General features: G+C 43.7%; 1 protein-coding gene across 1 annotated transcript in view; it reads left to right on the top strand.

The window, feature by feature from the left end:
- Positions 1-26,992, top strand: part of LOC124804003 (cyclin-dependent kinase-like 4) — a 248,627-nt gene that overhangs the window by 162,403 nt on the left and 59,232 nt on the right. The window contains exon 3 of the mRNA XM_047264721.1: positions 20,913-21,198. Within this exon, the coding sequence (XP_047120677.1) occupies positions 20,913-21,198 (286 nt within the window). The remainder of the gene's footprint in view (positions 1-20,912; positions 21,199-26,992) is intronic.

Here is a 26,992-nt window from a genome sequence, read left to right as displayed (position 1 = left end):
CTGTGCCGTGCGTGTGATCATTGCTTGTACAGCCCTCTCGCAGTGTCCGGAGCAAGTATGGTGGGTCTGACACACCGGTGTCAATGTGTTCTTTTTTCCATTTCCAGGAGTGTAGATTACGGATACAGAGTGAATTCCGTAAATTTTAATGAGCTGGCGTTACGTTTTCGTAATATTTTGTGTATGAAAAATTAAACTGCAGGTTCCTGCATTGCTAGCTGAGTGAAAAGATTCTATGATCGTAGGAGGGGAAACATATAACATTTTTAATAGGACTATGTCGTGTAAAGCAATGCCATACTCAAGCAATTCTTTGGGCTGCTGGCTATTATATTTTTCTATTCTTTTCGGTATAAACGAGTCTGAAGTTCTAAAGTTAAGGTTTTCGCCTATCGACGAATGCTGTCTGGGGCGATATGTGAATTACTGTACAATCATCTTGACGTCAAAATCTTCTGAATTGATAGGCCGCGTAATATACCTCTTAACTCTTTCTCACTGCTCGACGTTCCGACCCCTTTGGTGGGGCCTTCTTCGCTATTCCACCGCTGGTTCTGGATGACTAAACAATGACGAAAGACAGTGTCGCATTCACTTATAAAAAGCTGTATTCCCGCACTTCTTCGGAGAAATAAAAAATGTCGTATGACTTGGCCTCACGTCAGGCAGACCATTCGCTGGGTGCAAGTCTTTCGATTTGACGCCACTTCAGCGACTTGCGCGTCGATGGGGATGAAATGATGATGAATAGGACAACACAACGCCCAGTCTCTGAGCGGAGAAAATCTCCGACCCATCCGGGAATCGAACTTAGGACTGACATTATGCCGAGGTCACGATTTTTTTTTTTTTTTTTCTATATTCTTCGTGGAATTTGTTCTGGGCGGACGACCGATGATACCTGTTCATGTTCTTTGTTGATCCGTTCACTCAATTTTTTTATTACAGATGGTAGTTAACCCTCTGACCGAGCACACTGAGCTACCGTGCCGGCATCACTCAGCTACCGGGGTAGGCTTCGGAGAAATTGAGTTACTGTGTATAACTCTTCGGGTGGACCGTCGTAATTAGGTAAGTGCTGAAAGCAGATACTGACATAGAGGGGGACCCAATATATTATCGTCTATACCGTTTCAGTGTTCCCTGGTAGCTCTTCATGTTTTTCTCTAGGCACGGCTGCATGTTTATTTCCGGGAGAGAGGGTAGCTACGAAGGTAGAAGCCTGAAATCATCATCTTTGATATTTCAGTTACTTCGCTGGCTTTCCGCCTAGAGTTATTTCTTTCTTTGGTTAGAGCTCGTTTGTTCTTAAAATGCGTAGCTGATCAAATTCTTCTTGGTACTCCGTAGCCGCCGTGTGTGGCATTTGTGTTATTTACCACGTTCTTTTACTGTTCTTCCTGTTTCGTTAATATATACTTTACAACAGCTACACGTCACTTCTCATACTCTCACAGTGTGGAGGCGGTCGTATACGTCGTTTCAGTTCGGAGCAAGTGTTTAATCTAGTGTTGACTGAGAAACATATCTCTTAAACAGTTCTTCGGTAAGATTTTGCCTGTGGAGCTGGTTACCCTAGTCACAACCAGTAACGTTACACAATGAGCAGCAGGTACCTCGTTCTTATTGTTTGCTTCATTATTACTGTTATCACTTCATTTGAAGATTCTATTTACGGAAAGATGGCACAGCTGTTGGCCGCCAATATTTTCTTAAGGAAATCTAGCACTGATAACAAACTGTAACTGTCACTGGTGCGGGGTGAAATCGAAGGCAAAGTGTTCAGAGCAGATGGGTTCTGGGCTAGGTGTGGTGCTAAGCGGCGTCTAAATACCTGTCTGAGTTATATAAGTTTTCTATAAACTCTGGGCAGTGAATAAGTTTGAAGAGGAATTTGACGATATCCAATGACTTATTTTATCATCCATGGCACTGGACACGAAAGCCTGCAGACATATATAATCATGTTGTTTGCCCGAAACTTACTGTCAGATGTAACGATTCACGACACGCTCTCACAGCTTCCTTGCTGGTGGGCAGTGAATAAGTTTGAAGAGAAATTTGATGCTGTCTAATGACTTATTTTACCGTCAGTGGCACTGGCCACGAAAGCCTGCAAATATATATAAGCATATTATTTGCCCGATACTTACTGTCAGATGTAACGATTTACGACCCGCTCTCACAGCTTCAATGCTGGTGGTACAACCCGAGGTGAATAGATATCTTAGTCGGTCAGAGCTTTGCCTGTGAAATAAAAAGGCGCTAGTCGTGGCCCAGCACATAGTTTGAATCTGTTAGAAAGTTTCAGAGCAGCGTACACCTCATTCCAGGGTGAAATACTGATTTTGGAAACTTTAAAAAGTGGTTCAAATGGCTCTGAGCACTATGGGACTTAACATCTGAGGTCATCAGTCCCCTAGACTTCGATCTACTTAAACCTAACTAACCTAAGGACATCACACACGTCCATACCCGAGACAGGATTCGAAGCTGTGCCCGTAGCAGCAGCGCGGTTCCGGACTGAAGCGCCTAGAACCGCTCGACCATGGAAATTTTATTTAAGTTGATGTAGAACTCATAGCTCATAATACTTTGGTACAGTACGAATATTTTTCTCGCTAGTTTAATTATTCTTTCACGCTTAGAATGTTCGTGTTTCGATTCCCTATTCTGGCTAAGAATGTTAGTTTTATGTTTGCAATATCGACAATTTCTTGAATTGAGGATTCTGTTTTTCTTTGTCATCAGTTATCTGGCTAATTTGATGTGTCTCAACACAACCTGCTCTCCTTTTCCAATCTCTTCATCTCACATTAGCACTTACGTCTAACATTCTCATTTATTTGTTGGATATATTAAAATCTCTGACTTCCCTACAGTTCTCATCCTCTACAGATGTCTCTGCTTCAAATGAAGTTATTGTCTGATATTTTATCGGATGGCCTATCACCCTGTCAATGTTGTCCGTATGTTCCACTCCTCGACGGTTCTTTGGAGAACCTCCTCATGTCTTAGCTTATGCGTCCACGTAATTTTCAACAGTCTACATCTCAAACGCGTCGATTCTCTTCTTCTCCTTTTTCCCACAGTCCATGTTTATCTGCCATGAAATTCTGCTTCAAACTAACACTCTCAGTAATTTCATCCTCAAATTCTCGACAGAAATGCCCTAGTCCTCGTTGCTTCATCGATAACGGGTTATTTTGCCCCCAAGACGGCAGGATTTATTATTACGACCGAATAAAACTGTAGATGCTTTCTGTGTTGCAATAGAAATAATCGAATCGCTTTTCCTAACTATACACTTGGCGAGTAACTTTCCATCTTGCGTTGTTATAGAAGAAACAAGTACGCTGTCTCATCAAAAGGATCAGGATACACATGAGTGGACATTACCATGGGGTGTGCCCACCCTTTGCTTTTATGACGGCTTAAGCTGTGCTGGGGACTCTTTCAAAGACGTGTGTCAATGTTTGCGTAGGAATGACAATCCATTTATCCTCATGAGCCGAAACCAAAGAAGCTACTGATGTAGGGAACAGAGGTCTGGAGCTTAGTCGTCGTTCCATTGGATTTAGGTCAGGACTCTGAGCAGACCAGTTATCCTCCACAAACCACTAGCTCATGGTTGCTGCTTTTTGACTGGGTGCATTCTCATGCTAACACAACTGTTCTTCTACTACACGCAGCTCCAACCACGGGGAACACCTCCGTACCATAACACGCCATTCTCTGTAATCATTTGTTGGAAACACATATGATTTCCATTGGTTTGCCGCAGGTTATTGTGCGACTCATCACTCCAAATCACTCGTTTCCAATCATCCACCGATCAATGCCGTCTCTCTTTATACCACCTCACGTGTCACTTAGCACTGAATATAGTAAGTGTGTGGCATATCGACCCATTGCACTCAACTATTTTTAAATCCCTACGCACAATCTTTGTGACACTTTGGAACTCAAGAGTGGTTCCTTCTGCTAATTTCGTATGACTTTTTACAACCATCTTCCGCAATGCTCGAGGGTCCCAGTCTGTGCACACATGAGATTTACCTCGTCTTGGTTTAGCTGTAGTTGTTCTCTCGCGTTTTTAGTTCACAGCACATTCCCAACCTTAGAAGTGTTGGAATGTCCGTCATGTATTTATTACACAAATAACATCCAACGACTAGTCCACGTTCGAAGTCACTGAGTTCTCCTGATCGCTGACAGTTCCTTTCTGATGATCCTGCTTCTCTACTGACAATACTCCCCGCCTCCTTCTATGCTGGCAGGTCCTCCTCACGCGACATCTAGCCGTCAATTTAGCATTACTTAGGGGGGGAGGGGGGCCGAGGGCAACGACCTTGCCGCAGTGGTAACACCGGTTCCCGTCAGATGACCGAAGTTAGTGCTGTCAGGCTGGGCTAGCACTTGGACGGGTGACCATCAGTCTGCCGAGCGCTGTTCGCAAGCGGGGCGCACTCTGCCCTTGTGAGGCAAACTGAGGAGCTACCTGATTAAGAAGTAGCAGCTCCGGTCTCAGAAACTAACATACGGCTGGCAGAGCGGTGTGCTGACCACAAGCCCCTCCATATCTGCATGCAGTGAAGCCAATGGCTGAGAATGACACGGCGACCGGTCGGTACCTTTGGGTCTTCATGGCCTGTTCGGCAGGAGTTGGAGGGGGGGGGGTGCGGATAGTTTTGAACAGGTAGTGTATACACTTGATGAGTAACATTTCGTCTTGCGCTGTTACAGTACGCCCGAAAACAAGGAATTTTTCATCATTTTTTTATTTACCGGTGGTTTTCTTTGGTATGTCTTACCACTGGTATCAAGTTGACGCTTTCAACTCTACTCGGTCCTGTATTTCTTCCTCACTTCGGTTATTTTAATGTCATCATTATTCCAAGTCTCCTTGCTGTACCTCTCTTCCCTGCAATGTTTCCTTCAGTGACACTTCACTGCAGACAGTGTCTTCGTAGTACGTGTCCCAAGGAAAGTGTTTCCCTAATTCTTATCATTTCCCCGGTTATCTTTCCTCTCCTATTCTTAGAAATAATTCTTAACTGTTCCTTCCATCAATTAACTTCATCTTCAACATTTTTCTCGTCAACTGCATTTCAAACCTATACTAGTATTTTTCCTCTTTCTTTTTGCTTACAGTTTCCATTTTCTGTCATCAGGCATCCAAGGCACCAAAAAGATTTAACTTTTTGCAGTGAGTTTCCTTCCAATAAAATTCTGATAAAACCTTAACGTTTGCTGATTCTCCTCATTTTGGCATTTCCTACGTTTATCCTCAAGCCGAAATCTTTCTGTCGCTTTTACGGTACTTTACATCATAAACTGAAGTTCTTCTTCTGCCTCAGCCAACGCTACTTCATTATCTGCACACTTAATTGTCTTTATCAGCACATGTTGAAATTTTAATAGCGTCCACGCTAGACTTATGCACGAACTAAACATTCACATTAGTGAAACATTATAACTATGAAATAAAATGACAGTATGACACTGATGGTTGGGAGTCCCCACCTGAGGAAGTTTCACCACCTAGTTGCAAGATTTTTCAGTAGACTTGGCACTCAATCAAGGGATTATTTCAGTCAAGGATTATTTAAGGATTTGGTTTATGAAACTTTATTTCAAAGGCCCCAGTCAAATCTTTACAAGTTTTCTCCCAGAGCAACTTCCGCTGTGCCTATGTGACACAAGTTACCTACCTTTCAGAACCGAGGCAGTTCTGCCCAGCTAAAGCTGCTGGCGAAAGACGCCTTGAGCCCTCTGCTGAAGTGGCTAGCGAATTCACGCAATCTGCTTTTGCCAATAGCATGCGTGGGGTACAGGTCACGTGTGTGGACGCTGCAGCGTTCTGCAGTGCTGAATACAGTTGCTTCTCTCTCTTGTGATCCAGACCTTGACTAGCAGGCAGAGACTTTTATTCGGGGGGGGGGGGGGGACGGGAGGAGGGGGGGGGAGGCAGAACCTCTGGTTCCGGGCCCTGTGACCGGCCGCCACCATAACTTAACATCAACCGCCCCCCTTCCTTTGCCGCTTATTTAGTTGTTCGTCCTCTCAGACTGGCCTAAACTTGGTAGGTTCCTCCCTAGGGGCGCCCCTTGTATACAGTACTTTGAAATATATTCTTTTTATTCCACCTAATTGTCTGTTCTGTCATTTTACAGCAGCCATGTATGCCCATTCACAAGTCGTGATCGCTCGACCTTCTGTACGTTGTCGTCGTGAGCCGGATGCAACAACCGTCTTCCCCCTTCCCTGCACTTGTACAACGTCACACTGGGCGACTTGCGTGTTGATCATGATGAGATGATGTTGAGGACAAGAGAACACGCAGTTTCCGATCGGAGAAGATCTCCGACCTGGCCGGGAATCGACACCAGACTCGCTGCATGGCAATCAGACATGCTGACCACTTTTCTTTTCTTTCTTTTTGTTTATACAAGAGACTACGAACTCATTGCTTTACCTGCTAGACTATCCTATCACTTTTAAAATTTTTTGTGCAAATGGAATAAATGTTTTTTTTTTAGTTATATATACTTTTTATTTTACTTTATTTTTTTTTCAAGAAGACAACTTATTGAAGGGGTTACATTTACAGTACTGAAATAACTGCTGGTAAATTTACAATTGTTAGATTTATACAGTCGTGACATTCTTTCAATTTGGCACGTAAGAGGACTTACAAAAGAAGCAACAAGAAAAAGAAGGCCTCTTTTGGCCTATGAGATACGTTATTTCCTTCCGGAACACTTTTCAGATCCTTCCTGATCCGCGTCCTTGTCCTCGGTTCTTATGTGCACAAAGCAACTGGTATACCTACCTGGTATCGTGCAGGGCCCCCGAGAGCACGTAGAAGTGCCGCAACACAACATGGCATGGCATCGACTTGTATGAAGTAGTGCTGGAGGGAATAGACGCCACGAATCTTGCAGGGCTGTCCATAAATCCGTAGGAGTACGAGGGGGAGGAGATCTCTTCTGGACAGCACGTTGCAAGGCATCCTAGATATGCTCAATAATGTTCATGTCTGTGGAGTTTCGTGGCCAGTGGAAGTGTTCAAACTCAGAAGAGTGTTCCTGGAGCCACTCCGTAGCAATTCTGGACGTGTGGGGTATCGCATTGCTGGAATTTCTAGAGTCCGTCGGGAGGCACAATGGACATGCAGGTGATCAGACAGGATGCTTACGTGCATGTCACCTGCCAGAGTCATATCTAGACATATCACGGATCCCATATCACTCCAATTGCCCGCGCCCCACACCATTACAGAGCCTCCACCAGCTTGAGCAGTCCCCTGCTGTCAAGCAGGATCCATGGATTCATGAGGTTGTCTCCATACCCGTACACGCCCATCCGCTCCAAACAGTTTGAAACGAGACTCGTCCGACCAGCCACATGTTTCCAGTCATCAACAGTCCAATGTCGGTACAGACGCGCCAAGGCGAGGCGTAAAGCATTGTGTTGTGCCTTTAGCTTCGAGAGCCCATATCGATGGTATTTCGTTGATTGGTTCGCAAGCTGACACTTGTTGATGGCCCAGCATTAAAATCTGCAGCAATCCGCGGAAGGGTTGCACTTCTGCCACGCTAAACGATTCTCTTCAGTCGTAGTTGGTCCCGTTCTTGCAGGATCTTTTTCCGGCAGTAGCAATGTCGGAGATTTGACGTTTTACCGGATTGCTCATATTCACGATACACTCGTGAAATGGTCGTTCTGGAAAATCCTCATTTCCTCGCTACCTCGGAGATGCTGTGTCCCATCGCTCGTGCGTCGACTATAGTACGACGTTCGAAATCACTTAAATCTTGATAACCTGCCGACGTAGCAGCAGTAACCGATCTAACAACTGCGCCAGACCCTTGTTGTCTTATATAGGCGTTTCCGAGCGCAGTGTCGTATTGTGCGCGTTTATATATTTCTGTATTTGAATACGCGTGCCCATACCAATTTCTTTGGCGCTTGAATGTATTTAACCGCGCAACCCCCTTGCCAACGGATCACCAGAAAGTTATCAAACGTCTCCAGTAGAAAATTCTCATAATTTTTGTGATAGGTTGCAACTCACATCGGTATCAAATGGCGGCTCTCCAAGAATTTTCTGTTACCACTAACATCATGTTCCTCATTGCTTAATATGTAGTGCACGATAAAGCCCTTCAGCCAGTGTACCGAACTTCTCTTCATTCTCGGATGCGGAACGTCGTCAGGGTAAAGTAAGGACGTCATTGAATCACTTCAGGCTTGGTGCGTTGGATTAGCATTAAGCTAAGGAGGCTGATGCCGTGTGACTAGACAGGCTGTCATAGTCATCGACTGTGGTGCGCCAGAGTAAGAAGAAAAGAAGATCAGCAAATCACCGTCGAGATCATCAAAGACGGAACACCAACCGGGCGGCGGAAGTATGGGAAAAGGAATTCGTCCTTTCTCGGTATTTGCCTTAGCCGCTTAAATGAATTACGGAAATCCAGTTTAAGGACTTTTCAAATTTGTGCTCATGAAGACAACTACGGCTCTCCACAAAAAATTTTGTACTTCATTGTGCGTCAGTTTGAAATGGTTCAAATGGCTCTAAGCATATGGGACTTAACATCTGAGGTCATCAGTCCCATAGACTTAGAACTACTTAAACCTAACTAACCTATGGACATCACACACATCCATTCCCGAGGCAGGATTCGAACCTGCGACCGTAGTGGTAGCGCGGTTCAGTATTGAAGCGTCTAGAACCGCTAGGCCACAGCGGCCGGCCAGTTTGAAATCAACTTGTCTGTAGTGTTAGGTCTAATACTTAATAATAGTTTTAGCGACTCTCTAAACTGTCCTTAATCTGTTTACTAAAATGAATGTGTCGGTCAATAGGTACTACGGTACGGCAATGACATTGTTCTTCTCTATTTTAATTGATATCTTGTATCGCGGAGATGCTGTAATTATTGCATACGAAAATACAGTGCGTTCGATGACGTCCTATGATGCCTTTAATTCCACGCAGACCATGTCGTGTCTTTTGAAAATGCAGTTTGCATTAACAAAGCACTAGTAAGTTGGTATTACAGTCAATCTTTCCTAACGAACTTCACTTTGAAATATATTCAAAGAAATGTAATAAAATGAATGGCATGTTTATTTCTTTCTAATGTACAAACTACACGAACACGATTCGTAAATTTAAAGCTGTCTATCAGTACGTACAACGATACTTCCGGCAGCTATTTTCGTACACCATTTATATGACACATTTTTTTTTCAAGAAAAGTCAGTTTAAGCTGCTGTCAAAACAGACTGAAATTCACCATAAAACTACCAATGTTACTGAGAAATAGGAATGTTCACTATAACAGCGAAGTCGACGATAGTTAAAAGTTAGGAGGGACATGCTGGTTTGATTTCGTAATTATAGGCAATAAACATTGCGTGATGTCGAGACCTGCCTATGCATGACGATGACTATTTGTGACTGTACCGTCACCAACAGTCTACCTAAGTTTATACTTAATCTAAAAAAAATCTCTCTCTCTCTGTCTCTCTCTCTCTCTCTCACTCACACACGCACACACTCACACACACACACACACACATACACACGTCTGGAATCAGGACGACCCTTCCGCCATTCTATTAAATTTTTTTGTCCTCTTCATCCCTCTGAAACACCTGAGTCAGCATCTCACCACAACGATCGAGATGTAGAGCTCAAGAAGATGGACAGAGGTTAGAATTATTCATCATAATCGTAGGTATAGGGTTATGCAATAAGATTCATTTAGCTGTAATACTTTGCTATAGGATGACAATTGTTTATTGTTAAACAATATTCGTTTTTACCAGCCCCTGCTCTGGGTTATATAATTAATTTTTGACATTGTAGTATGAATTATTTCAGAGGCAGGTTTCGAAAAGCAGCTGAAAAATAAAGATAATTACGTTGAAATTTGGCATAAGATCAAGTGCAAAACAGTTGCTGAAGGCAGTTACTCTCGATCTTTCTACAATACTGTGGGGTTAGTCAGGCAAAGCTCCATTTTTTGATTTGTTTGCGTATGTAAATAATGATTGACGTGAAAAATTATTTTTATACTGCAGTAATGTTTACCAAAATGTGTATCAATCATTTAATGCGAGCAATTTCAGTTCTTATTTTATAAAAATCTTATGCGTTGCTTATCGTTGAATGAGGGAGACAGCTGACATGGTCCCTCCGCATCTATCCTCCTTCCACTGTACGCATAGTGTGGGGTTGAAGTTTTCTCCATCGGCCTCCGGTGACTCCATCTAAAATCTACGCCGTTCAGTTTCAATTACCCCACTGATCGAAAGATCACTGTCGGTGGTGTCTTCCTCACTGGAAATCTCATGCACGCTGGGACCACCAGTTTCTTTCAAAAAGCTGACCCTATGGCTTCTTGTGAGCAGCACATACCTGTAGGCGATGACCAAACAGTAAGATAACATATAAAGAGACACGTTATCATTCTTCCATGGTCCGTGGAGTGACTTTTGAAAGACTAGTCACTCTCGTACATCTTATAACAAATGGAGGTTATTCAATCACTAATAACATATTGAACTGATATTCAAAATTGTCTATTCACACGTCTTTAAAGTTACGAATGTTACTCAGATTGTTATATTTGAGGATGCGAACTAACATCCAATTGATGTTCAGGCTCACATGCGATTCCTCTTCGTCGAAACATCTTGGCTCACACACGTCTAGGAGTTGAACCGCACGTGTCGCATTACGAGCCCTAAATTAGACACTTGTGACCCTTTGGTTAAATTGTCCGGCTGATGGCAAGTTCGCGAAATACGAAGATAACATAACATATACTAACAGTAATAATAATATCGGGAACTAAATCGACGATTCATAAATAATGTAGGTCACACAGTTGCGATTTGATTAGAATAATGTTTATTCTGAATGCAAACTAATGGCGAAAGTAGTCGTATTTAGAGTTACTGTTACACTCGAGCGCATATCCATTTGACACAGTTCGATCATTCACAATCTCATCGCGAATTACAAGTTCAATACTCCACCTCGTTAACTATGCGAAGAGTTTGCGTTCATATCAGGCGCGCGGCTGCTCACCGCTCAGAGACTAAGTCCCGTGATACCACATAACGCGAAATTTTCTAAGTCGTTTCACTTCCTAGCTGCCTAAAGACCGACTGTCCGCTTTCGCGTCTGCATCCGAACTGTACCCTTTGTTGTCTCTAGCCGAACTGTCGCTCTGCCCGTCTCCGGCCGCGTCCCCCGCGTGCCGAACATTGTCGCTCAACTGACTAGGGCAGTTCCCTTTCTTGAAGCCGTCCATATGATTGGCTACAGCTAATTCTACATTATTTTACGTTTTAACATATTTAAATAATCAAAGCTTGACCACTTTCACGTTGTAAATAAAGTAACAACAATATCAATTACATAATATACGTTAATTTCTTTTACATAAAACCAATACAATTTCCTTCTTAACTTTGAATGTCACGGTCAGTAGCCTTGCACCAATGTGCTTTCTGATAAACAAGTAAAGAACAAAAGTAACTATTATGTACTATACTTTACAGCAAATATTCTGTTACCTAATGATTCAATAAGGCGTCATGCTGTGATCGTTCAGTGTGTTCTGTGTGGAGGAAGTGATGATCTGATGCTTAACTGAAAATACTGGTAATTTAAATTTACTATATCTTTTAAACAAATAAACTTACAGAGTTGATATGTACAACGTTTGTCATTTTAATGATGCGCTTCTATATGAAACGTCGATCGATGAGATCGACAAAGGCGTTCAGATTTTAGCATTCGGGTCTTTGTTACAAAACTTGTTAATTTCATTTTAACAGTAAATCCTAAACTATTATAGACATGATCAATATTCAAGTGTTATTAGGATCACCATGAAATTTTATGGAGGATGGCAGATTAAAATTACTGTGGCTTGATTCCCTGCATTAGTGGAAAATTAAATATTTTTTATAAATGTTTCCCTTTATGGCCCATCTTAGATCCGCCATATTTAAAACTGCTACGTCTCCTTTGCCACAACGGCTTCTACTGGGTTTCCCTATGACGTAGGTTCTCGTCTGCCTCACTCGCACACTACAGCGCTTAGGCTTCAATAGACAATAGACGCCTGTGAGTTTTCCCATCTCGTGGTGAATCTGCGCCCTTTGTGGCACACAGTCCTGGACGACAGGGCTATTTCCAAAATTCCTGTAGGCTGACTCTTTCGGTCAATACTCGTTAACCCACAACGAACAGTATAAAATTTATCACTGAGCTCTTAGAAGTAGAAATATATGAGATCTAAATGAAGTTTGATATGTTAGATATGTTGTTATGAAAAGAATGCCTTGCATTGGGACATTACATACTATCTTCCGCTTCGGTAAGGAATAGCAAGCCATTTCCTATAGTTTAGTTCAAATGGCTCTGAGCACTATGGGACTCAACATCTTAGGTCATAAGTCCCCAAGAACTTAGAACTACTTAAACCTAACTAACTTAAGGACATCACACACACCCATGCCCGAGGCAGGATTCGAACCTGCGACCGTAGCAGTCCCGCGGTTCCGGACTGCAGCGCCAGAACCGCACGGCCACCGCGGCCGGCTATAGTTTAGTAACTTAGCGGATGTCGTGAAACTTCTGCAGAGAGTGAAGAGTATTAAGCTTACGGTTTTGTGGAGAACTTAAGACAGACTTGCAACTAAATTGGATAGACGCATAAAAGATATACAAGGTTTTCGCAAATTGCCTTAAAAACTTCTAGGACTTGTTGAGGGGAGTGAGCACATAAGATTTTGAATAAGAAGCCATGTCCGGAAACACACCGTTTCCGTTCTACGATGATTTCAGTTCGGATGTTTAACTCATACTCTCCTGTTTGAGGAACTAAATTAGGAGTGACCCAGCACAATTGTTAGATAACAATTCGAAAGGAAATATAACTAAACATCGATTCATCGCTGAAGCAGATTTGTTTGTATTAATATTTACACATTAACAGTTTAAAAAAAAGGGATGAGAGGACCCAGCATACTGCACGTACAGAACAGTACTGATACATTACAACAGCGGTTCAATGTCGGGACCACCAACCTTGTTACAGATGTTGTGCCTATGAAGCATGTTCTGGTACGTACTCTTTACCCCACCTGGTATCTCTTCAGTTTCTTCTGCAGCGGCCAGAACTCGCGCCAGCAGATCTTCCTCTGTCTCTACAGGAGTGTCGTAAATTCAACTTTGCATACGACCGCAGAGAAGTAGTCCATAGGAGTCAAATTCGGCGGTCGCGGCGGGGACCGTTGAACCACCTCGACGTATCCATTTTTCACCATGTAGTCTGTTGAGATGTCTCCCAACCGCACGAGAGAAGTGAATGGGCGTGCCTTCACGCTGAAATCACGTTTCCTGACGGACATCCAGTAACACCGCTTACAAGAATGAGTCCAATACCTTTTGCAGGAAGATCCCGCGCCCGGGTTCCCGGGTTCGATTCCCGGCGGGGTCAGGGATTTTCTCTGCCTCGTGATGACTGGTGGTTGTGTGATGTCCTTAGGTTAGTTAGGTTTAAATAGTTCTAAGTTCTAGGGGACTGATGACCGTAGATGTTAAGTCCCATAGTGCTCAGAGTCATTTGAACCATTTTTTTTTTTAGGAAGGTCAGTTATGCGGGACCAGTTACCTGAAGTGGAAGTAGGTACGGCCCAGTCACATGACTGTTCGGAATTCCTGCCCAAACGTGAATATGAAACCGAAGCTGAAATCTCTGAATGTGGTGGATGTGGTGGCAGGACAGTTTTCGTCGACCCACAAATGGGCAAATTCCGAACACAGTTACTAGTGTGCTTACATTCATCTGTGAACAGAACTCGACGCGGATGCAGCGGTGTAGGAATTACGTGCATTAGGTGACGCGTTGTGAAAATCTGCTGGACCCATAGCGTGCACCGTTTGTAAGTGGCACTGATGTAATTGTTGCTCACGCAGAACGTCCCAGACGATACCGTGACTAAAACCCATTGCACGCGCCAATGTTCGAGTACTCGTTGACGGGTTCTCTTAAACACGATGTAAATTCTGGCGAGCTGCCTTGCCGTGGAGCACCACAATCCTGTTTCACGGAGCCGCTGCGTAATTTGGGCAAAAAGTTTGTGCGATTGTGTACTACATTGCGGAAAATGTTTGTGATACAGTTGACTAGCAGCTCTTCCGTTACCTCGATCTTCGCCATTCACGAGCAGCATGCCTGAGTATTCCGAAAACGTGTACCGAACCATGTTTACAGTATCGGTGACGCACAGGCACTGAATAGATCTTGGAAATTTGTGGTAAAGTACTATGGGGCCAAACTGCTGAGGTCATCGGTAACTAGACTTACACACTACTTAATCTAACTTAGGATAAGGACAACACACATCCATGCCCGAGGGAGGACTCGAACCTCCGACGAGAGGAGCCACGCGAACCGTGACTCTGCGCGGCATTGAGTAGGTATCGCAGCAAGACAGACGTCAAGTGACATCAGGTGACCATCTGACGTAGTACACGTCATTCTGTCTACCCTAGTGATATCTGGACAAGCTGAGACTTTTTTTTCCCTCAGCAGACCTAGAATCGTTGCACATCTGAACTTAAACCGTCATAGAACGGTTGTTGTTGTTGTGGTCTTCAGTCCAGAGACTGGTTTGATGCAGCTCTCCATGCTCCTCTATCCTGTGCAAGCTTCTTCATCTCTCAGTACCTACTGCAACCTACATCCTTCTGAATCTGCTTAGTGTACTCATCCGTTGGTCTCCCTCTACGATTTTTACCCTCCACGCTGCTCTCCAATACCAAATTGGTGATCCCTTGATGCCTCAGAATATGCCCTACCAACCGATCCCTTCTTCTAGTCAAGTAGTGCCACAAACTTCTCTTCTCCCCAATCCTGTTCAGTAATTCCTCATTGGTTATGTGATCTACCCATCTAATCTTCAGCATTCTTCTGTAGCACTACATTTCGAAAGCTTCTATTGTCTTCTTGTCTAAACTAGTTATCGTCCACGTTTCACTTCCATACATGGCTACACTCCATACAAATACTTTCAGAAACGACTTCCTGACATTTAAATCTAAACTCGATGTTAATAAATTTCTCTTCTCCAGAAACGCTTTCCTTGCCATTGCCATTCTACATTTTATACCCTCTCTACTTCGACCATCATCAGTTATTTTGCTCCCCAAATAGCAAAACTCATTTATTGCTTCAAGTGTCTCATTTCCTAATCTAATTCCCTCAGCATCACCCGAGTTAATTCCACTACATTCCATTATTTTGTTTTGCCTTTGTTGGTGTTCATCTTATATCCTCCTTTCAAGACATTGTCCATTCCGTTCAACTGCTCTCCCAAGTCCTTTGCTGTCTCTGACAGAATTGCAATGTCATCGGCGAACCTCAAAGTTTTTATTTCTTCTCCTTTGATTTTAATACCTACCCCAAACTTTTCTTTTGTTTCCTTCACTGATTGATCAATACACAGATTGAATAACACCAGGGATTGGCTACAACCCTGTCTCCCTTCCCAACCACTGCATCCCTTTCATGCCCCTCAACTCTTACAACTGCCATCTGGTTTCTATACAAATTGTAAATAGCGTTTCGCTCCCTGTATTTTACCCCTGCCACCTTCAGAATTTGAAAGAGAGTGTTCGAGTCAACATTGTCAAAAGCTTTCTCTAAGTCTACAAATGCTAGAAACGTAGGTTTGCCTTTGCTTAATCTACACCACTAGCCATTAAAATTGCTAAACCAAGAAGAAATGCGGACGATTAACGAGTATTCATTGGACAAATATATTATACTAGAACTGAAATGTGATAACAGTTTGAGTGCATAGATCCTGAGAAATTAGTACCCAGAACAACGGACCGTAATAACGGCCTTTATACGCCTGGGCATTGTGTCAAATAGAGTTTGGATGGCGTGTACAGGTACAGCTGCCCATGCAGCTTCAACACGATACCACAGTTCATCAAGAGTAGCGACTGGCGTATTGTGACGAGCCAGTTACTCGGCCACCATTGACCAGACGTTTTCAATTGGTGAGAGATCTGGAGAATGTGCTGGCCAGGGCAGCAGTCGAACATTTTCTGTATCCAGAAACGCCCGCACAGGACCTGCAACATGCGGTCGTGCATTATCCTGCTGAAACGTAGGGTTTCGCAGGGATCGAATGAAGGGTGGAGCCACGGGTCGTAACACATCTGAAATGTAACGTCCACTGTTCAAAGTGCCGTCAATGCGAACAAGAGGTGACCGTGGCGTGTCACCTATGGCACCCTATACCATCACGCCGGGTGACACGCCAGTATGGCGATGACGAATACACACTTCCATTGTGCGTTGACCCTGATGGCGCAAAACACGTAAGCGACCATCATCATTCAGTAAACAGATCCTTGATTCATGCGAAAAAATGACGTTTTGCCATTCGTGCACCCAGGTTCGTCGTTGAGTACACCATCGCAGGCGCTCCTGTCTGTGATGCAGCGTCAAGGGTAACCGCAGCCGTGGTCTCCGAGCCGATAGTCCATGCTGCTGCAAACGTCGTCGAACTGTTCGTGCACATGGTTTTTGTGTTGCAAATGTCCCCATCTGTTACCTCAGGGATCGAGATGTGGCTGCACGATCTGTTACAGCCATGCAGATATGATGGTTGTCATCTCGACTGCTAGAGATACGAGGCCGTTGGGAACCAGCACGGCATTCCGTATTACCCTCCTCATCCCACCGATTCCATGTTCTGCTATCAGGCTTTGGATCTCCACCAACGCGTGCAGCAATGTCGCGATACGATAAACCGCAATCGCGATAGGCTACAATACGACCTTTATCAAAGTCGGAAACGTGATGGTACGCATTTCTCTTCCTTACACGAGGCATCACAACAACGTTTCACCAGGCAACGCCGCTCAACTGCTGTTTGTGTATGAGAAATCGGTTGGAAACTTTCCTCATGTCAGCACGTTTTAGGTATCGCCACCGGCGCCAACCTTGTGTGAATGGTCTGAAAAGCTAATGATTTGCATATCACAGCATCTTCTTCCGGTCGGTTACATGTCGCGTTTGTAGCACGTCATGTTCGTGGTGTAGCAATTTTAATGGCTAGTAGTGTATTTTATAAGATAAGTTGTAGGGTCAGTATTGCCTCACGTGTTCCAACATTCCTGCGGAATCCAAACTGATCTTCCCCGAGGTCCGCTTCTACCAGTTTTTCCATTCGTCTGTAAAGAATTCATGTTAGTATAGAACGGTAACGTTACGTTTCCGGACATGTGTTCTCACTCCCCTCCACAAATCCTAAATGTTTGCAATGGGGTTTTCCGAACACCCTATATATTACCTTTCCAACTCAAAACTTTTTCTCGTTCAGCTACAGGCAAAGCGTGATACACTTACAAACATCAACATAAACATTTAAATTAACATTAACAATGATTTACAATAAAATTTTCAGGGTTTCCAGCCACAAAAGTGCTTGGTCACTTATCACATGTATGTCCATCAGATTTCCTCCCTTAAGTCCGTGTACGTCGCACTCAACTATATGCTGCATGGTTTGACTCTCTCCGCACTCACAATTGGGGTCCTGGGAGAAACCCCACTTTTTCAACAAATATCCGCACCGACCAACACCTGTCCACAGACGATTTAGAGTTACCCACACTCTACGTTGGAGTTGGAAGCCTGGAACTCGTTGAGATGGGTCCTCAATAAGGAAACTGTTATTCACTTTGCTTTCCTGCCATTGCTGTTTCCACAGGTTATCGATATCAATCTGTTGTTTGAGTTCTTTCCAGAAGGGATTTCTTGACATCAATCTGTCAGGGGGAGGAGGTAGGTCCCTGAACTTTTCTTTGTACCTCTGGATTGCTCTTTCACGTCTAATCGAGGGTGGTTCGATATTGGCAAGGACGGGCAGCCAAGGTTTCGGGGTGGGTCTTACTGTTCCTGTTATGCGCCTCATTGTCTCGTTAAGTTGCACATCAATATATCTGACATGCCTACTGCGGGCCCAGACGGGTGCGCAATATTCCGCTACACTATACAGAAGTGCCAGTGCTGATGTGCGTAGAGTTTCAGTGGAACATCCCCAGGTTGTTCCTGCCAGTTTCATTATGATGTTGTTTCTTGTTTTCATTTTTTGGGCGACTTCGTACAGGTGGCTCTTATATGTGAGAGTGCGATCTAGCTTAACACCCAGATATTTTGGCGTTCTATCGTTTTTCAACAATTTACCTTTTATTTGCACTTTTAGCTCACGATTTGCATCTTTGTTACACAAGTGCATTATTGATGCCACGGATTTAGTCGGATTTACTTTGAGGTGCCAGTTGTCATAATATTGTTGTAGTCGTTCCAGATCCCTGTTTAAAATTTCTTCCAGTTCTTCGAAAGTGTTGGCGTGAGCCGCGATAGCGATGTCATCTGCATACATAAAAGAACGAGATTCCAGGTTTGGGATGTCCGCTATGTATAAATTGAAAAGGCATGGAGCCAGCACAGACCCTTGGGGGAGACCATTTTGTAGTGTCCTGTAGCTGCTTGTTTTCCCATTCAGAGATACCTTGAATCTCCTGTTTATCAACATATTTCTGACTAGATCTATGATCTTCTTGCATATCACGACTTTTGACAGTTTATACAGTATCCCTTTTGTCCATACGGTGTCGTATGCTGAGGTGAGATCTAATAATACCATGCCCGTTTTCTTTTTGTTTTGGTAACCTCTTTCAATGAAAGTGGTTAGGGCGAGAACTTGGTCGCAACAATCTCTTCCTTTTCGAAAACCGCCTTGCTCTGAGGGAAGAGCAGCTTCTATTTTACTTTCTATTCTGCCTAGGATGACTCGTTCAAACAGCTTGTAAGTGGTGCACAATAAAGATATCGGTCTATAATCTTTAGCATTCTCTCCTGTTTTCCCTGGTTTCTGGATGGCTATGACTCGTGCGTTTTTCCATTGCTTTGGTAACCAGCTGGTATCTATAATATTAGAGAAAAGAGAAGACAGCCATGCTCTTCCCTTTGGCCCGAGGTTCTTCAAGAATTCTGGAAGAAGGCCGTCACAGCCAGCTGCTTTACCAGGTGACATTTTCTTTAGTGCTATATTTATCTCTTCTTGTGTTACCCAGTTCGCTAAACCTGCTTCCTCCTCGCTTGCATCTAGCTCTTCGTTCATCAGTTGGTGCAGTTCTTCTTTCTTCGAGGCGGAGGCATGGATTCTGGATGTTTGTAGTATAGAAGAGCATATCTTGTTAGGGGTCATTTTATTATTGATGTTCCGTCCCTTGAATTGTGCTCCGCCAAGTTTCCTCAGTAGACGCCAGCTCTTCTGTGAGGAATGCGTAAAGTCCATTTGTTCCATCCGCTTTTGCCATCTCTGTTTGCGTTCCTCGTCCATAGCTCTTATGAGCTGTTCTCCTAGTTCTGGATTCTCTGTTTTGTTATATTCATCGAGTAGTTGTTCTCACTCCTTTGTCCAGCATGGGATGTATTCTTTCCGCGCTCCTCTTGGTATTGAGTTATGTGCCGCTTTAATAATTAACTTCGTAAATCTGTCGTAATTTTCTGGAATTGGGGGAATTCTGTTTACATTATTTTCAATGGTATCTTTAAACTTAACCCAGTTAGCCTTCCTGAGGTTCCAGCGGGCTATAGGGGGGCTCTTTATTACTGGTATTTGGATCCCAAGGTCTATAATAACTGGTCTGTGTTGGCTCCGAGGAATACGGCTCAGTACAGTTCTCTTGGACGGAAGTGCTATTCCAGTTTCTCCAGATGAGACAAAACAAAGATCGGGCGTTGAGGTTGTGCCCCACGCTCCTGAACAGAAGGTGGGGGTATCTTTTGCATCGTATATTAATGTATAATTATTTATATCTGCCCAGTCTGCCAGCATGAGTCCTTCTTTGTCGCAAGACTGATAGCCCCATCTGGGGTGGTGGGAGTTAAAATCGCCAATTATGACTGCAGGGTGTTGTGGGTTAGGTAAAACAGGTTGTTCCCATTTTTCTGAAGGTGGCTTGTACACGTTATACACAGTCATATCGTTTAGTTTGATTCCCACGGCAAATTCGTGGTGCATAGTTTCCTCAATATTATCAACCAGTTCTTTCTTGATCAGTGTTTCAATACCGTGTTTATTATGGGCTTTATAGCCCACAATTTCATAGCCTGGTATTAGAAGTCTCGAGATATTTTCTTCTGATAGATGTGTTTCCTGCAAGGTCAGCACATCAATTTTTTCTTCTGTTAGTAGCTTTGTGAGGATGTCTCCTTTTGTCCTCGTGTATCCTTCTATGTTAACTTGGCATATACGTATTCGTCCACGCACTTTGCTCCGGGGGGGAAACTGAGGCATTTGTCTCGCTCTCTTGCGTAACTTCGCCTGTGAGGGCCGGGAGGTATTACTACGTCCGGCCGCCGTTTGGTGGTGACATTTGCTTCTCGTGTCGCAGCTCGTTCTGAGCATTCCGATTTTCTTCTCGCAATGCGATCGTTGTGCGGCACGATACTGGGGGGGTAGGCCACGTCGAGGCTGTCACCATCTACCCCAAATTCGCCGGTATGATTTCTACTGAGCCATATGCACATTGATTTGCGACCCGGGGAACTATCTTTTGGTTAAATGAGCAGAGTTCTCAGAATTAAGTTTCAGATGTTTCTGAAAAATATATTTTACAATCAGTAATATGTGAGGAGACGAACTTGGTTGTTGTGTTGGGGTATGAGCTGAGTTTCTCGTGCTGTCTGTAGAGCCTGGCGCACCCGAACTTGGTGGAGGCGTCGGGGACTAGCAGGTAAGAGGTGGGAGTGAACTGAGCGAGTTTGGGGTGGTGTGCGCAGAGCCTGAAGCACCCGAACCTGGTGAACCTGGTGGAGGTGTTCCGGCGCAAGCGCCGGCTGCACCTGGTGTTCGAGTTCTGCGAGCGCACGCTGCTGGCCGAGCTGGAGCGCCACCCGCAAGGCCTGTCGGAGGCGGAGTCCCGGCAGCTCTCCTTCCAGCTGCTCACCGCCGTCGCCTACTGCCACGCCCAGGGCGCCATCCACCGCGACATCAAGCCCGAGAACATCCTGCTCACCGCCTCGGGCGTTCTCAAGCTCTGCGACTTCGGCTTCGCGAGGCTCACCAGTGAGTACGCCGAGCGCCTTCTCAAAAGTACAGCGTGGCACAGGGAAACGGGAACTTTCAAAATAACGTCATTTCCATGAATAAATTCATAAAACTAGTAATTTATTAACGAAAGTGAATGTATTCAGTATGCCATTATTCAGTATGTCTTTACAATCAAAATGTCCAAAAGCGTCTCTTTACTTTTTAAAGATGACATCGGAAAGATGTGCTCCCATTCGGCGTTCACACTCTAACAACCTGTTATGAAAACTCTGGAATGCGCGGTGTAGCAAATCTTGGGGAATGGTAGTGATTTCGTTTTCACCGTTCTCCTTCAATTCATGGATTGTTGCAGGACGTGTACGGTACACTTTGCCATTACGATATCCCCACAGGAAGAAGTCGCACACACTAACATCAGGGGATCTCGCAGACCATGCAATGTCACCGTTACGTCAAATAATGCGTCTTCCAAACAATTGACGAACTGCTGCCATCGATTGTCGAGCAGTGTGTGACGTGGCTCCGTCCTGCTGAAACCACATGTTTTCGACGTTAAGATTAAGCTCGTACAGTCTCGTGTAAAGAATGTTTGAAGCATTTCAACATATCGAGCGGATGTTACTGTCACTGCTCTACCATCCTCACGTTCAAAAAAATAAGGACCGATAACACCATGACATGATACAGCACACCATATTGTGACCTGGGCGCTATGTAGTGGTCGCTGGTGAAACTCACAAGGATTGTCCTGTGCCCAAAAACGAAAATTCTGTTTGTTCACGAATCCGTTCAGGTGGAAATGGGCTTCGCCTGATATCCACAAGTTACCAAAGAAATTCGCGTCCTCGTTGATTTTAGCCAATATCTGGCTACTAAACTCCATACGTGACACTGGGTCTCGTTCATGTAAGTGCTGCACAGTCTGTAACTTATAGGGATGGAAGTCTAATTCGTGCAGTATTCTTTGTAAGCTTCATCGCTTAATCCCTAGCGAAGATGCATGCTGTCGAACGGAGCGGCGAGGACTTCTCTCGATTGCAGCTCTAGCAGCTGCAATGTTCTCTGGGGTACGTACCGTTGGAATGCCACCTGGAGGTTTCTTCCTCAAGGCAGATCCTGTTTCATCGAAATTACGCACCCACATTGTAATCGCATGCGCAGATGGGACACGTCCATGACGTTCAAACTGGTAATGCTGTCGAAATGTTCTCTGAACGGCAGTCGCACTATCACCATTTTTGTAAAACGCTCTCACAGCTACTGCGCGTTCCGCACCAGCCCAATTCTCCATAATTACTAAATGGCAATGTGTTCACATCAATTGTGCAAAGTTTCTAACATCTGCCGGCGCTACAGTGCTGCCAACTGTAACGTTCAAAATTTCCCGTTCCCCTGCGCCACCATGTACCATCGTGCTATATTCACAGGCACGCTACATTTCATATCTTCAGTTAACTCAGAAGTCTATTACAAAATGTATGCCTGCTCTTGCGATCATTTCTTACTTCTTCCAGAGCTATTCATCTAACCAGGTCTTGATATTGCGAAATGTACGCGGATGCAATGAACGTAACTATTGTCATTTCAGCTGGCTATTCTTTAATGAGCAAAACAGTATTCATCACTTTTTTATTTAAATGTTATTGCCAGTTTCGGTCTAATTTGCCCAATTTTAGATACGAAACTAAAACAGAGAAAAATTTAAAAAACTTTGGTTGTTTCCTGTCATATAACTTATTTATAGTAATATGTGAAAGAGCTATATATGCAAATGTATTGTGTTACCTGAAATACAGATATATGCTTGCTACCACTGGCGTCAGAGGGTGCGCCAGATATTTCGTGATAGCGTTCTATTTCGGCAGAAACAAATTTTGTGCTTGTTGACGTGTGGTTTTGCGTTAATGCTTAATTCATTACACAGGATATAATTTGAACACTATGCATTAAATATAGCAATTTTCAAAAGGAAACTTCTCTTATACATTAGGTTTGTTTCGTTACTAGGACTGTCTGAGATGTTTGTATTCACTAAATAATGTGACTAAAACTGAAAGAGATATAAATAAAAATCTTTTACGATAAGAGGGTATGGGAGCGACGCAAGCAGATTGTTAACGATGTACTGAGAAAGAGATGACTTGGAGCACAGTTTCATAGAAAGACGCGGATAATAAAGAGCGTGACTAATGGGACTTGGATAAAAATACAACTTATAGATTATTTTTCTATTGCATGAAGAGTTACAATAAAAGATGGGGAACAAATAGAAGAGACAATTGAACATGATTCACGTTTTTATCTTAAAGCTGACACTACGACTACAACCACAGTGCGGCGTCTTCCACAGAACTAAATGTATTGCGCTTTGATGAACTGCTAGTTAAGGCTTGAATTTCTAAGATAATTAATCCATCTGCTGTCAGTTTAAACTTAATAGATTCAACTGATCTATGCACATGGTCGATGTGTTGGTTTTACTGCGTGAATTAAAACCTGCTACATTGTACGTTCACTTCTTCAAGAAAGAATGTCAGGGAAGTTACAGAGAAAATGTGGTATCGGGCCATCAAACAGTCGAGTTAGCAAGTACTGAGGCAATGACTCGTGACTCTTACCCTTGCGTTCAATAAGCAAACGACTCTTGTTTACTTGCTTTCCTGTACGAAACTCACAAACCAATCATTGGAAGTAAGTATAGAACTTGTGACGAATGACTGATAAAAAAGCAAGTATTGACTGAAATAAATTTGCCACCATTTGAGTGTAAGCTACTGTATTTTACTGTAATTTATAATCAGATGACGGGAATTTCAAAAAGTTCCACATGACCGACGCCCCTAGGAAGGAAAAATCATTAAATGTTGACTGGCTACTAAAAAAGCCAAACTCTTCCTGGACGTTTTGCCTGGTTAACGGTAGAGACACGTTGTCTGGCAGTAGACGTTCCATATTGCAGTCCAGTGGGGCAAGACTTGTAAACAGGTAGGGAACTATCCCTTATCGAACAGGTTGGCTGCGCACTGTGCAAAAGCTACATAGTCAGCTACAAGTTCCTTGGATCACTTTGCATAATATGCGACAAGGAAGTCGAATGATTCAAGTTTATAGGCTATTTATTTTTATTTAATCGTGTCTGAGCTACATCTGTAATTAATTAATACGCTACATATACTAGATTACAAATACAAGTAAATGATAGTTATTCATTCATACATACATTCATGATCTTCACATATTGTAAGTCGTCATTATTGTCTAAAGCAAGGCTCATATCTCTCTCCAGTGTTCGGCACACTTCACTGCAGCGTCGTTGGCCAACCACAGGTCTTGGAAAGTGCATGGGGCCAGCAAAGATGGACAGGTCAGCGGGTGTGTTATGGTTTGTTTTCCTCCACATTGGCAGGGCTCTTCTTCGGCGTATCCCCACTTGATCAGGTTATCCTGTGATCTTCCCATTTGACATCTAAGTCTATTTAGGCTCTTCCAGACTCTCCATTCCAATTGTGATCCAGCAGGAAGTTTTTCTTTAATGTTCCAACTTTTCAGACTGCCTTTATCCAATTTCTGTTTCCACATTGATTCTCTAGTTGTAGACTGACTTTCGGTTAGTGGACGTTCAACTTTTATGAAGTCTTTCCTAGATTTAAGTCTTGCCTCCGCTGGCTGATGTGCGTACAGGGGATGTCTTCTATCTTCACACTGCCTGCTTCGTTCGGCCATCGCCAACGTTTGCCGTCTGATCTGTGGCGGGGCTATTCCAGGACACATATAAAGGAGATCACGGTTTGTAGGCTTCAGGCATCCCGTGATTAATCGACATGAGGCATTCAGTGCTGCGTCTAGCTTCTGAGCATGTGTCGATCTTCTCCAGACGGGGCATGCATATTCAGCTGGAGCAAAGCACAATGCCAGGGATGATGCACGTAGAATTTCAGGGTTTGCTCCCCAGTGTGAGTTGGTAAGTTTACGGATTATGCCGTTTCGTGTGTTGACTTTCGCTCTAGTTTTCTCTATGTGTTTCTTGTAAGACAATGTTCGATCTAACGTTACTCCAAGATAAACTGGGTTTGGCCAGTGTTGAAGTTTAACTGAGGTCCATTCCAATTGTAATTCCCTGTTTGCTTCCTTGTTGTTTAGATGAAATAAACAAGTCTGCGTCTTTGCTGGATTAGGTCGAAGCTGGTTCCCGTTGTAATACTCGGTTAGTTCTTCTAAGGCATCTGTTAGGTTTCTCTCAATCTGTTTGATTAATCTAGATTGGCATGCAATGGCTACATCATCAGCATAGATAAAGCTTCTTGTCGTCGGTCCAACTGGTTGGTCATTTGTATACAGATTAAAAAGTAGGGGGGACAAAACACTACCTTGTGGGAGCCCGTTCTTCTGGTTCCTCCAGCGACTTCTTTGTTCTTGAAATTCCACAGAGTATCTTCTGTTGGAGATCAGTGATCTCACAACTTCAGTAAGGTGGTAGTTTCCCGTCATTTTGAAAATTTTTCCCAGGAGGATCTTGTGGTTTATCGTGTCGTAAGCTATTAACACAACGTACTAAAATAATGTGGAAATCCGTCCCATAACTGAGTAGTCAGCACGGCTAACGCCCTTGCGGAGAATGGGTTTCGCTTTCCGGAACTGCCATGGATTTTTCGTCATAGGTAGGATTGGTAAGGGGTAAAGTCAGCCTCGTGAGGCCGACTGAGGAGCTATTCGACAGATTAGCAGCTGTTCCAAGGTCAAGAAACCCGACGACGAACGGGAGAGCGGTGTGATGACCACATACCACATTCGATCTACATCTACATCACACTTCGCGAGCCACATAATGGTGTGTGGCGAGGGTACTTTCGGTACCACTATCTGATCCCTCCAACCCTGTCCCACTCGCGAATAGTGCATGGGAAGAATGACTGTCCGTTAATCTCTGTATTGGCTCTAATTTCTCGAATTTTCTCCTCATGGTCAATACGCGAGATGTATGTGGTATGTGGTGGGGGGGAAGTAATATGTTGTCTGACTCCTCCTGAAAAGTGCTGCCCCGAAATTTCAATAGTAAATCTCTCCGTGATGCACAACGTCTCTCTTGTAACGTCTCCAGTGGAGTTTGTTTAGAATCTCCGTAACGCTCTCTCCCCAGCTAAATGATCCCGTGACAAAACGGGCGGCTCTTCGTTGGATCTTTTCTATCTCCTCTATCAGTCCTACCTGATAGCGATCCCAGATAGATTAACAATACTCAAGAATCGGGCGAACAGGCGCTTTATAAGCCACTTCTTTCGTGGTTGAGTTACATTTCCTTAAGATTCTTCTGATGAATGTGAATCTTGAGTCTGCTTTTCCCACTATCTATTTTATATGGTCATTCCACTTAAGGCCGCTCTGGATAGTTACGCCTGGTTATTTTACGGCAGACGCTATCTCCAGCTGTTTGTCATCAGTAGTGTAGCTGTACAGTAGTGGATTTCTTTTCCTATGTATGCGCAATATGCTGCATTCATTTACGTTCATGGTCAGCTGCCAGAGTCTGTACCATTCATCAATTCTCTGCAGGACGTTCTACAAATTCTTACTATCTTCTGGCGTTGCTACTTTGGTATGAACAACTGCATCATCTGCGAATAGCCTTAAAGAGCATCCGACGCTTTCTACTAGATAATTTATATATATTGTGAACAGTAACGGTCGTATTACACTTCCCTGTGAAACTCCGGATATTACATTTACATATGTCGATTTAGTTCCGTTAAGAGCGACGTGTTGAATTCTATCTGCAAGAAAGTCTTGAATCCAATCGCAGATCTGCTCCGAT

The sequence above is a fragment of the Schistocerca piceifrons genome, chromosome 1 (genome assembly GCF_021461385.2).
Source record: "Schistocerca piceifrons isolate TAMUIC-IGC-003096 chromosome 1, iqSchPice1.1, whole genome shotgun sequence".
NCBI classification, from domain to species: domain Eukaryota; kingdom Metazoa; phylum Arthropoda; class Insecta; order Orthoptera; family Acrididae; genus Schistocerca; species Schistocerca piceifrons.
The sequence above is the reverse complement of the archived record's forward strand: the minus strand, read 5'-3'. Positions and strand labels throughout refer to the sequence as shown.